Source organism: Panthera onca, chromosome B4, assembly GCF_046562875.1.
Source record: "Panthera onca isolate mPanOnc1 chromosome B4, mPanOnc1 haplotype 2, whole genome shotgun sequence".
NCBI lineage: Eukaryota > Metazoa > Chordata > Mammalia > Carnivora > Felidae > Panthera > Panthera onca.
Genome location: NC_138345.1, coordinates 94,659,207 through 94,672,595, shown reverse-complemented (window position 1 = coordinate 94,672,595; position 13,389 = coordinate 94,659,207). Strand labels below are relative to the sequence as shown.

General features: G+C 37.7%; 1 protein-coding gene across 1 annotated transcript in view; it reads right to left on the bottom strand.

Moving 5' to 3' along the window:
* Positions 1-1,374: 1,374 nt before the first annotated feature.
* The window catches only part of KCNMB4 (potassium calcium-activated channel subfamily M regulatory beta subunit 4), a 61,817-nt gene continuing 49,802 nt past the window's right edge, over positions 1,375-13,389 (bottom strand). The window contains exon 3 of the mRNA XM_060656988.3: positions 1,375-1,902. Within this exon, the coding sequence (XP_060512971.1) occupies positions 1,734-1,902 (169 nt within the window). The 3' untranslated portion in view covers positions 1,375-1,733. The remainder of the gene's footprint in view (positions 1,903-13,389) is intronic.

Here is a 13,389-nt window from a genome sequence, read left to right as displayed (position 1 = left end):
CACATGTCCATGCACTATTTTTATCTATTCTCTGTAATTGATTAATCATAGATTATTGCATTCAGATAAAATGGATAAAGCAGACTTCCTCTCCCACTATGTAACACAAAGATGATGATTTTCTCGGCTTTCCATTCGAGTAACTGTGTTTCAGATCAGTTCATGGTGTTGCTAAGACAACAGGGATGCTGTAACAGAAAACTGGCACTGAAGTCTCAAAGGATGGAGCTGCCTCAAAGGATATCATCGATGGTGTGTTCAAGGCCTTTTTCACAACGAAACTTGTAACACTGGATTCGAAAAAGGTGGTCACACTCATCCAACACCCTTCCATAGAAGACTATGGCTCTGTCAATGACTTGTATTCTAAAATTAAGGAAAGAGCAGTCTGTGAACTAAAAGTCAGAGGCCTATCCTTCCACTAAGATGTATCTTTCCTAGAACCCTAAGCGAGTACTGTCCTTAAATTCCAGTTTGCCTTTATTCTCATAGAAGCATGTTTGAAGAATAATGGAAGAGAGCAAGAAGAAACCATATCATCCGATTGTTCCTTCACTAAAAATGTACATCTCATCGACGCAAAGGTTTGATTCTGTCTGGTAACTACCTGGGTAAGTAGGATATTCACCGATACCTGTGACTGATATTTGGAATCTGCATTTGTCAACAGATGCAAAGAAGCACAGTCTCCTCAATGCCCTCGTGAGAAACGCCCAGGAAGCTCAGCAGCAGCAGTGATGAACCCTGGGTTGCATCTCCAGGTTTGTCCAAGCAAACACCTGCAGCGGCATTCATGTAGTACTGAAAACATCAAGGCAAAGACAAAGAAAATAAAAACAAAATACTTGAGCTGATTCTGAATATTTTTTTTTCTGAGCTAAAAGAGAAAAGGAACGAAAACAGCAGTTAACTAAGCTGACACGTGTCCTTCACATCATGTCCATTCTATTGCACAGAGATGAAATCCGTCGAATGTAACATGGACGCGTGAATGAAGGAGCTCAGTGCTCTTAGAGCTAGGACACACCTTGTTCAGAACCGTCTCCCTCTCTTAAGAGATAATTTGGTGAAAAATAGTGGAGAGGCAAAGGGAAGTGTTGGAGGATATGTTTTCCCAATCTTTGAGGGTCCCTTGATGAAGAGTCACAGAAATGACTGAAGACTGAGGGAACAGCGTAGTTTTCCTTTTTCGAGCAGGAGTCAAAAGGTATTCTTCAATAATGGAAACTGGGGATCGTACTGTGAGGTCAAGACTTGTGCAGGGGTCCTTATCTCTAAGTGCAAGTTTCATCTCGTGGAATCAAATGAAACCAAGACCCTTTTTTAAAACCGTGGTGTTCTAAACGTAAAAAAAAAAAAAGAAATAGAAAAGAACACAGACCACTATCTTTTAATGTTTTTAAGTAGCAGAAATCATAATGGTTTGTATACTACACTGTACAATTATATACTGTTACTTTCCAAAGAAAATTAACTTCTTATAGGATTTTCTGAAATGGTTACTCCATACGGTTAAGAGCTTGACCCTTCAGCCATCGCTACGACACATGGCATACAATCTATGAGGTTCCAAGTCTTCCGGTTGTGCCGGTCTCTGCTGCCATTGAGGGAGGAGCCTCTCAGAGACCTCTCGTAGCCCCTTCCATCTCCTGCACCAGGAAACAGCCTCCGCAGGTAGATGTGTGCCGATGAGCGCAGTTTCTGTGCTTTGCTTGCCACAAGCCTACTCCCCTTTAAGAGAACTTGCGCTTCTTCATGGCTTCTGCTTTGACTGCCAGGCTCTTGGCACAGATGGTCAGGACCACAATGAGAACGCCCACCACAAATGTCACCAGGGGCCAGAGAAAGCAATGCAGGAGGACAATCTCATCATGCGTGCGATGAAGGAGCACATCATCTGGTCTGCAAGACAGTGGAGAATGGGAAAGAAAGAGTGGTCAACTGCCTTGGCATGGCATAAATCTACACCCTGGAGCTCAGCTTGCTTTCTACCCAAAGGGAATAATCATTGAAAGTGAAGACCATGCTCTGGCTATAAATACTGTATTTTGAGGTTCAAATCCATTACCAAAAGTTCTGAGGTCTTGAATCAAGTAATTGGTACAAACTTGCATATTATCTATAATATAATTTACACGTTGCAAAATGTCAAAGTGTAGCAATCTTTTACATTACTATTTTCCTGCATTTTAAGTTGTCTAACATATTCCATTTTCTCATTCACCCTTTAATGAATGCTGGTCAAAGTGACATGAATCAGTCTAAAAAATTACTTGTGGGTTGACATTCTCAAACCCAAAGTAGACCTCAGCACTTAGGTGGGACCCAAATGATCTTAATTCATAAAAATAATAAAGTCGCTGTTTGAATTTAGTCAGAAAGATCTGTGGTGTAGTCTTCAGGTCAACTCAGCTCCATTATGTGAAGGTTTTTTATTAATGAACAGATGAGTGAAATGGTTAGATTTAGTGCATTTTTCCATGCTTCTGGGTGGGATCAGTCATCAGTTTAAACTACTGACTACTTTCTTGATAAATTTTGCAAAGTCTTAGCAATATATTTCTATCTTACCAACACAGAACCCCACTTTCAATTCCAGCACTGGTCTCATTCTCAAGAAGTAAAAATGAGATGTGTTCCACAAGCCATGATTTCTCATCTCTGGCCATTAGAGAGAGAGCGTGGGACTTTAGCTTTCATACAAGAGGTTTACGTTTTGTGAGATATTTCCATTTCATCCCCAGGAAGGTTTGTTCTATTTAAAAAAAATTTTTTTTAAATGTTTATTTATTTTTGAGAGAGAGAGAGAGAGAGAGAGAGAGAGAGAGAGAGCGCACACAGGTGGGGGAGAGGCAGAGAGAGATGGGGTGACATAGGATCTGAACCGGGCTCCATGTCAACAGCAGCGAGCCTGATGCAGGGCTCAAACTCACGAATTGTAAGATCATGACCTCAGTTAAAGTCAGATGCTCAACAGACAGAGCCACCCGGGCGCCCCAGGTTTGTTCTATTATCCTAGAGTAGCAGTGCCTTCCTCCAGACAAGGAAGAAAATGATGCAGAACAATTAATTCAATTGCCCTCAAGAACATCAGAATCTTTAGAGTACAAGGGCAGTGCATTTAACAAAGAAATGCCTTCTTGAGGAGCTCTCACTGATCACAGCTTTCATAATTCAAGATCAATTTTTCCAGAAGATTGACAAAGGATGTTGGGTATTTCTCTTCTACCTATAATGCAACCATCATGCAGCATTAACAGTTTTGCAGCTTAGCTTTGAAATTACATAATCCTTGCCCCTTTTTTGTGCATAATATCATTTAAGATTTTGCCCATTAAGTGAGATTTTTATTGACATTTTATTTCATATTATTTCAGTTAAAATTTGTACTAGAAAAATGCAGAGTCATTGTAACAATTAAGCAAAAAGCATTCTAGCTTGCAGAAGTTACTCTTTTTTCTGAATTCCTGTAGCAACACATTGTCTTCAAGACTTGTGCTATCATTAACTTATGATACATGTTAATGTACATATCCTTTTCTCCTGGAAGGCCCTTGACTTTGTCATTGTCTGTTACTCTACACATAGATGTTGCTAAATAACCACTTGCTACTGATGACCAGGAAACTGTCTCTGTTTCAACATGTTATCCATGCAAAATTTCAAGAACCTTAAGCCTTGAGTGTAGACAGTAGAGGCCTAGGTCCAAATACAGTCAGGGCACAATATAATTAAGTCATATGTTACAGTCTTTAAAACCCCAACCCCCAGCACTGCCACCATTATTTTCCCAGCCACAAGAACTCACAGCTGTCAGCTACCCCCACCAGAGTGTGCAAAGGAAGTAAAAGCTCTCTCGGTTTCAGATCTCACATTGAGGTCTTTAATCCATCTTGGGTTTATTTTTGTGTATGGTGTGAGAAAGTGGTCCAGTTTCATTCTTTTGCATGTAGCTGTCCAGGTTTCCCAGAACCATTACTTGAAGATACTGTCTTTTTCTCATTGTATATTCTTGCCTCCTTTGTCATAGATTAATTGACCATATAAGCATGGGTTTACTTCTAGGTTCTCAATTCTCTTTCGTTGATCTATGTGTCTATTTTTGTGCCAGTACAATACTGTTTTGATTGCTACAGCTTTGTAGTATAGTGCATCTTGAAATCTGGAATTGTGATACCTCCAGCTTTATTCTTCTTTCTCAAGATTGCCTTGACCATATCACAATAAAAAGCTTTTGCAAAGCAAAGGAAGCCATCAACAAAACAAAAAGGCAAATTACTAAATAGGAGAAGATATTTGCAAATGACATATTCAATAAGGGATTAATATCCAAAATATAAAGAGAACTTATACAACTCAACACCAAAAAAATTAAATTAATTAATTACATAATCTGACTAAAAATGGGCAGAAGACCCAAATATTTTTCCAAAAAAGAAATAACATGGCCAACAGACACCTGAAAAGATGCTCAACATCACTCCTCATCAGGGAAATGCAAACCAGAACCTCAATGAAATATCACTTTACACCTGTAAAAATGGCTAAAATCAAAAAGACAAGAAATAACAAGGATTGGCAAGGATGTGGAGAAAAAGGAACCCTTGTGAGCTGCCGGTAGGAATGTATATTGGTGCAGCCACTGTGGAAAATAGTATGGAGGTTCCTCAAATAATTTAGAAATATTATATGATCCAATATGGGTATTTACCCAATGGGGGGAAAAACACTAATTGAAAAAGATATATGCCCTCTTATGTTTACTGCAACATTATTTACAATAGCCACGATATGGAAGCAGCCTAAGTGTCCACTGATAGACAAATGGATAAGGAAGATGTGGTGGAAATATATAAATTATTATACAGCCATAAAAAAAGAATGAGATCTTACCACTTGCAACAACATGGATGGACCTAGAGGGTTTTATGCTAAGTGAAATAAGTAGGACAGAGAAAGACAAATACCACATGATTTCACTTATATGTGGAATCTAAAAAACAAAACAAAAGCATAAACAACCATAAAGTAGAGTCAGACTTATAAATATAGAAAGCAAACTGATGGTTGCCAGGGAGAAGGTGTTTGGGGCGGGGGGGATGGGCAGAATGGGTAGAGGGAAGTAGGAGGTATAGGCTTGCAGTTATGGAATGAAGAAGTCATGGGAATGAAAGGCAGAGCCTAGGGAATATAGTCAATGGTACTGTAATAGTGTTGTATGGTGGCAAATGGTAGCTATATGTGTGGTGAGCATAGCATAACATATAGACTTTTGAATCACTGTGTTGTACAGCTGAAGTTAATGTAACATTGTGTGTCAATTATACTCAAATAAAAAATAAAATAAGATAAACTGCAGTATTACTGATTTTTTTTTTTTTTTAATCTGTCTTGGGATGGCCTTCCTCCCTCACTTCCTTCCCACCTTCTTTTCCCCTTCGCTCTCTTCCCCTTCTTTCTTGGACAGTTCTACTCCTCCAGAATCTATTGGTACAAAGATGAACTACATTCTTCGCCAAAAGGGTGAGAGTGCATAAAAATGTAAATGCACTTAATACACAGAACTGTATGCTTAAAAACGGTGAAAATGGCAAAAAAGGGGGGGGGGGGTTAAGGACTTGTATTTTCAACACTATTTTAAGTAATTTGCATGTAATTTCCATAAGTGTTTTGCGGTTAATTTTCCAGTAAAATGCTTCATTGAGTATCGTCTTTTGTGTTCCTTCTTGAATCACTATTAATGATACTAAATCCTTTACCACAATACTGTACAATTGAACCAGGAAAATAGCCACAGATGAAGGTAGTTGGAACCACTATACATATTTCCTGAAACATTTAATAAAAAAAGAATGTGAGTAAAAAGGAAAGGAGGAGTGAAAATAAGAACTGAAAATGCTGGACCCGGATATTTGTTTTATTTAGAAACTTCTTGGCATTCCAACTGCTATAAGAGCCCTTGGGGCAAAATTTTATTTTAATATTTCAAGTGACAAAACATCATTCACTGGAGATAGCTATGTTGAATCCGTAGCAGCTTCAAAGCAGTCTTTGAGGCAGAAATATTATATAAAAATGTTCATATTTCTTTAAAAATAATTAATGTCTGTTTCCATTTCATACAGTTCTAAGATGCCCCATAGTATCCTTCAATGGGAAGGAAGGGTAGCAGAATGTGCCACTTTGGCATAAGGTTATTTTGAGCTGAAGGTAATTGAAGAGACAGAGATAAGAAAAGCTCTCTGACCTCCTCTTATTTGCCTAAAAGCAAGACATACATTTATAAAGGTGCCTTTCTTCCTCTCTCTTCCAGGAAGGACAAAAGTTAATCCTTGGAGACAATTCTAGACCTTTATCAGCCCCCAAATGGCACCAGAGTAAATTATATAACAAATTTTCCTAACTAGCTCTTACTTTCCATCAGTTTCCCCATATATTTACCTTTCTACATTTTGCTGCCCTAGAAACTCAAAGTCCTTTTCCTCTGTCATATCACTTCTCTAAATATGTATTGCCTTTTTCTTTAAAAAATTTTTTTTAAAATGTTTATTTATTTTTGAGAGAGAGAGACAGAGCACAAGCAGGGGAGAGGCAGAGAGAGAGGGAGACACAGAATCCAAAGCAGGCTCCAGGCTCCAAGCTGTCAGCATAGAGCCCAATGTGGGGCCTGAACCCACAGACTGTGAGATCATGACCTGAGCTGAAGTCAGACGCTTAGCTGACTGAGCCACCCAGGTGCCCTGTATTGCCTTTTACTTAAAGATGCTATATAAGCCCAAGTTCTAACCACCTCTTTGAGCTATGCACCACTGAGTGCTTCCACATGTACACATGATGCACATGTTAATAAACTTCTGTTTTTCTCTTCTTAATCTGTCTTTTGTCGGTGTAATTTACAGAGCCCTAGCCTATGAATCTAAGAAGGGTAGAGGGAAAAGTTTTTCCTCCCCTGTAGGAAAAAATGATTTCTCAGCATAGTAATGCTTAAGTTTATCATTCAGTTAATAGGATTTACTGAGATTATCTTTAAATTGATCCTGTGATGTAATTGAAGTCTGGTTCATTTAACTGGGACTTTAGTGTCTTAATTTAAAGCACTCCACTACCTCAGTTCCCTCCAATTTTATGAGGCAGCTTTGGGTTTAGAATTCAGTTTTCCATAAATCTATAATGGTAGGACTGAAGGGGAACTCTTTTAAAAAAAATTACTACTTTCAATATTTGGCAAACTGGATAAATGGCCTGATGAGATCTGAATACGATGTAGTATAATCAGGATAGTGATGAGGATGAAGGCAATATGGAAAAAAAAAAAAAAAAAAAAGGATGATTACTCTGAATTTGAGGACTTCAAAAAAGTAAACAAGGTATTTTCTTTCGGGTGTGTAAAAATACTAATAGCAAGCACTTTTAAATCCTAAGAGGGGGTGGGTACAAGTGTCATAAAACAAGAGAAGTGCTACGAGTACCCTTAGAAATACTTTCCTAAAGGTTGGACTTACCCTGAATAGAGCCTTGAAAGTATATTGTGAGTACATTGTTAAATAGTTAGCATTTGTTAAGTGTTTACTACCCTTCAGGTGCTCGGATAGAGTGTTTAATCTCACTTGATCCTTAAAATAACCCTGTGATGGCCAAATTTTTCATTGTCATTTTAAAATAAGAGAAACTAAGGCAAAGAAAGATTAGTTTACTCAAGATTACACAACTTAAAATAATGACACAGTGATTCGGAAACCCTATCTGTATGACTTTCAAACCTGTACTATTTATTTACCCCTCAGCTGGCTTTTCTCAAATTCAAGCCACCTCTGCTATTTGCTGAAATGCAACTTCCTGAATCTCAACTCCTGGCTGACTACATCAGAATAGGGGTTGTAGGACCCAGATACCTGCATTTTTGAGAAGCTCCTGGGTGATTCTCATACATAATCAAGTTTAGGAAGCGCTGTGTAAAGCTCTAATATTTTAAAAGAAAAAAAAAATTGGTGTGAAACATAGAGCTACTTATCTGGCTATTTCTGAAACTGTCTTAACTGATTCTTATGTCCGGGTTATTGTCATGGCCTCCACATGCTCTTGTGCAGAGTGTATGGTGCATGAAGATGTCCTGGAATAAGACTGGAGGAGAGAAGGGGTGAGGTGAGGGGTAATGGAGGTAACATGGGAGGTAGAAACCCAGCCCTGATACAAGATTTGCTCGGAGGGGGCTTTTGTCCTAATTGGCAAAAAGGCACCCTATCAGCTAGCAGTAGACCTAGTTGTACCAGATAAAAAAGACAAAAATTTGGTATACGTCATCCTAAATATAAAAAATATATTCCCTTTGACTTTGCCTCACCAGATGAGATTTCTTCTAATTCTCAATACCTGTTCTGTTCACTGACAGTGAGAGAAAAATGTGACCTCTTTTTTTTTTTTTTTTTTTTTTTAGGCTGGAAAATTAAACTTTAACTTATCTCAACCAGTTCATGTAAAAATCTGGACTGCATAATAAGTTACTAGTATCCCGTGATGGTAACTGTACCAGTGAAGAGAAAAGATGATGATCTATGAGATCGTACAGGAAGTAGAAATCTTTTTAGATTTATTACTTAAGAACTTTCCTTTTCATGTTCATGTAGACTGCTAGAAAGTTCAAGTTTTGGCCTGCCTTAGCAAGATCATACAACTTTTTTTTTGCCAGTCAGACCCCTCATGCTTTGTCTTATTTTCTGCACATGTTGCTAAATTTATTTTATCTTGCTAAATTCTGTCAATCTTTAGAGCACTCATTAAACCCTTTAGGTATATATCAATGATCTACATTTGCATATCAGGTACTCAATAAACCTTAAAAACTTTTTTAGTTGTCAGCTTTATCCATATTTCCATGAGAAATAATATACTACATCATTACAGGAACTTGCACTTATGTATGTATTTTGTTGCAATCTTAAAGTCAATAAATGCTTCATTATATCACAACCATAACATAATTCTTTAGGCATAATGTCAGTCCAACATGCCAGGCCTCTGGCATAGAAGCACAGCCAAATGACATGAAAAATGTAATGATTTCATCCTCCAAATCTTCTGAATAGGTCCTCTCTATTCTTGCTCTAAGCCTTGCTTATTATTTATAACATGACCTACTTTTTGAAAGAATCTTAAAGAGGTAACAATAAAAACAAGACCTAAGTACAATAAAACCCTTAAACTGACAGTAAAGAGCAAATACAATGTAATTAGGATGAGAGAAAGAAAAAAAAAAAAAAAAAAAAAAAAAAGGAAGTCCGAGCTAAGAAAAGCTCCTGCTTTAAGCATAAGTGGAACTTAACCTGTGAGCATCCCAGTACCCAAGGGAAAAAGAACAGAGATGAGTTACACAGCTGCCATTAGATTGGAAAAAAAAAAAAAAGGAAGCATGCCAATTCATCAGAACAAATTCTTTGCTAGGGCTACACTTAATAAATGAGATGGTGTGTATTTTTACATAAAGTAATCTGTGTAACACATTTGAAAGGCTAAGAGCAGCTCTACAAAGCTAGCTAATGAAATTATGTGAGGAATTTTTACAATACTAATTCCAAGGTCTCAGATCTACTGAATCAGACTGAGGTTTTAAACAGCTTTCCAGGTGATGCCAATGACTACTCACATCTGGGAATAAGTGACTTAATGCTTTTTAAATATCAAATGTATCAGCTTGGTTTTTGACAATAACTTAAGAGCAAATTGTTCAAGACTGGAATCACTGACAAGCATTCTATGTGGCTGGTTGAAGGGAGCAGCATCTTCTGTCAGGTTAGAGTCCTGACACGGAAGTGACAAAATGATACTTTACAACGAAAACCGAAAACCTGACATGCATTCATTCCCAGGTAATTTTGTCTATCGGAGCTAGGTTTCAGACAGCCTTTGAAAGTTTTCTCTAAAGTCTCAAATGTATCAACAGATTTTTTTTTTCAATCTATGAAGTTTATTGTCAAATTGGTTTCCATACAACACCCAGTGCTCATCCCAAAAGGTGCCCTCCTCAATACCCATCACCCACCCTCCCCTCCCTCCCACCCCCCATCAACCCTCAGTTTGTTCTCAGTTTTTAAGAGTCTCTTATGCTTTGGCTTTCTCCCACTCTAACCTCTTTTTTTTTTTTTTTTTTTTCCCTTCCCCTCCCCCATAGGTTTCTGTTAAGTTTCTCAGGATCCACATAAGAGTGAAACCATATGGTATCTGTCTTTCTCTGTATGGCTTATTTCACTTAGCATCACACTCTCCAGTTCCATCCACGTTGCTACAAAGGGCCATATTTCATTCTTTCTCATTGCCACGTAGTACTCCATTGTGTATATAAACCACCATTTCTTTATCCATTCATCAGTTGATGGACATTTAGGCTCTTTCCATAATTTGGCTATTGTTGAGAGTGCTGCTATAAACACTGGGGTGCAAGTGCCCCTATGCATCAGTACTCCTGTATCCCTTGGGTAAATTCCTAGCAGTGCTATTGCACTGGGTCAATAGGGTAGGTCTATTTTTAATTTTTTGAGGAACCTCCACACTGTTTTCCAGAGTGGCTGCACCAATTTGCATTCCCACCAACAGTGCAAGAGGGTTCCCGTTTCTCCACATCCTCGCCAGCATCTATAGTCTCCTGATTTGTTCATTTTGGCCACTCTGACTGGTGTGAGGTGATATCTGAGTGTGGTTCTGATTTGTATTTCCCTGATGAGGAGTGATGTTGAGCATCTTTTCATGTGCCTGTATCAACAGATATTTAATTGAAATGCCACAAGAGGAGACTACGTCGTAGAAGGTTTTCAGGCAGGAACTGCTGACCACTGATTTCTAAGCTGGAAAACCTTGATGTGGGTATCAATAAATGTTTTCAATTTTGGCAATACTCTATGCTATGAGCTTTCTAGAAGGAGACTGAATTAAAATGTATCCCACGAAAATACTGACTTGACCTATTGATTGTTGATTTTTAAAAGACCTCAAAAGATTTTTTTCTACCAAAAGACATTGAAGATTAAATGATAAAAACATTGAATTTGGTTTTGGCATAAAGCTGTCCTTATTGAGAGTAATTAGCCAATATGTTTAGTTGCTGTTTGAAGCAATTATAAAACCTTGGCAACAGAAAAGTATGCTTGTCTTCTTAAATGACCACAGGAAGGCACTTGAACAGCTAATCTGAAAGCTGTATCAAGTTATGGTATAAATTACAGTGGGAATACGGAGACCGGAACACGGAGATCCTTTGCAGTATTCTTTACGATGATTTGTTCTATCATGAGTGCATTTTTGCCAACTTGATTTCAGCAATGATACTGTGATAAGGGCTTTTAAAAGTTTGAGAAGTATTATATCAACATCACAGCTTTGGTCTGCAGACGGTTCTTATCAATGGATGAAAGGCTGTTTATAGATGTAAAAATGTTATAAATACTTACATTTTCTTAACTATCTTCTCCAATTAGGTGTTACAGCTGTAATATTTAATTGTATAAGAGTTGTTCCTCAAGCCTGACTATTCTTCATGGAGGAAATTAAATCAAGCCCCAGAACTGCAGTTTCTAGAGAGAAAAATTTACATTTGCCTTTGGCCAGATATACAGCAAACTGGCAGGTGTGTTATTTTGGAGCAATGAAGCGTTGAATTAATTTTAAATAGGAAAGATTGTGCCTTAAGTCCACCCTGATGGTAAGTCCTAAGTAGCCTTAGAAGTGTAGGGGAGTATTTCAGAACATGAACTTTAGTTAAACCTGGGTTTAAATATGGGCTTTACAACTTGCTAACATGATTTTAGGAAAAATACTTAAGGAAGGAAAGAAGGAAGGAAGGAAGGAAAGAAAGAAAAAGAAAGAAAGAAAGAAAGAAAGAAAGAAAGAAAGAAAGAAAGAAAGAAAAAGAAAGAAAGAAAAAAGGAAAGAAATACTTAATCCCTCCCTGTCTTAATTTTGTCATCTATAAAGTGGGAATAATAATATCTACCTTCCAGGATAGTCCTGAAGAGTAAATGAGACAATGTCTGCCAAGTGTTTAAGCAGATGACTGCCTAATAATGAGTATTTAATATTCAGTAAGGGGTGGTAATAATAATGATTATCATTACAAATTTGGGGTTCACAACTCAGAAGATGATTTTAAAATGTTGGCAGTAATGTATCATTTGCAAATATCTTCTACAGTCTACGACTGTCTGGTTGAAGTCACAGGAAATTCCTTTAATCAAATTATAATTTCTTTTGGTATAGATGTCTTCATTCCCCCTGGTCCGCTTATACCTTTGTAGTCTGCTTTCTGGTCCTATTACAGGCGGCTTAAAGGAAGAAACAGCATAGGTCTAACCAGCAAATGATTCCCTTCAATTCTAATACGTGCATCAGGAAAAAAATTCAACAACACTAATCTCTTGATTAGAAACACAAATAGAAGTTACCCCTAAATTTTTCTCTCAAGCCATCATTTAACATCATTAAATTGCCCAATTGGAGATTGGGTTTAGCAACTGTTTTCCGATGGTTAAGATGGCTGTCCTTACAAGTACAAGGTCTTAGGTCTTATAAAGCAGAGGCCCGGTGAAACCATTGCAGCCCTGAGCTCCCAGAGGAACACACTTCTTTTAAAGTTTTATTCACACTGTGTGGTAATTACTTTTTATATCTGTCTGTTTTCCCAACCTAATTCGAAGAACCCTGAGGTAAGGAGCCTATTAGGGATATTGCCTGCCTGAGAAGATGTCTCCTGAGTACTCAGAAAGAAAGAGGGGTTACTGGCAAGGCCTGCAAACCAAGAAGAAGCTTATGACTTGTTGTCTTAAAAAAAAAAAAAAAAAAGCAAACCAATGAATCCATCTTACTCTGAGGCAGAGCAGGTTGGTATAAGAAGGTTTTAATTATACAACATTTGTTGTTCTTCTATCAGGAAAAAAAAAATGGAAAGAGAATTTTTAAATTATCTAGATATTCTCGGAGATGAGGCAAGAAATGGCATTAAATTTATATTAAATCCCCTTCCTATCCCACCTGCCCCCGCAAGCTGCTTAGGAAGAGTCACCTGTGTCAGTGACCGGGAATGCTGGATGGAGAGCATGACTTTCAGTTGGCTTATTTCATCAGAGAAGTGAAGGATTTTGTAAACCAGATGACGGTTTTGGTCCAGCAATTCCTGTGAGCTTTTCTTAAGAAATGTATTACTGTTCTTCATGGCAGCTTGGTCTGTGGCGTCTCTGAGTTACCAGGTAAATTATTTATTTCACATAGGGCCACAGGTATTCTTTGGCCAAACTGCTTAAATTTAGAGTTTAAGCAGATATACTGGAGAAAAGAAGAAACCTACATTCTTCTATTTGAGACAAAGATAATTCTTATAATAGTTCTCACCTTGTGTATGTACTTTGT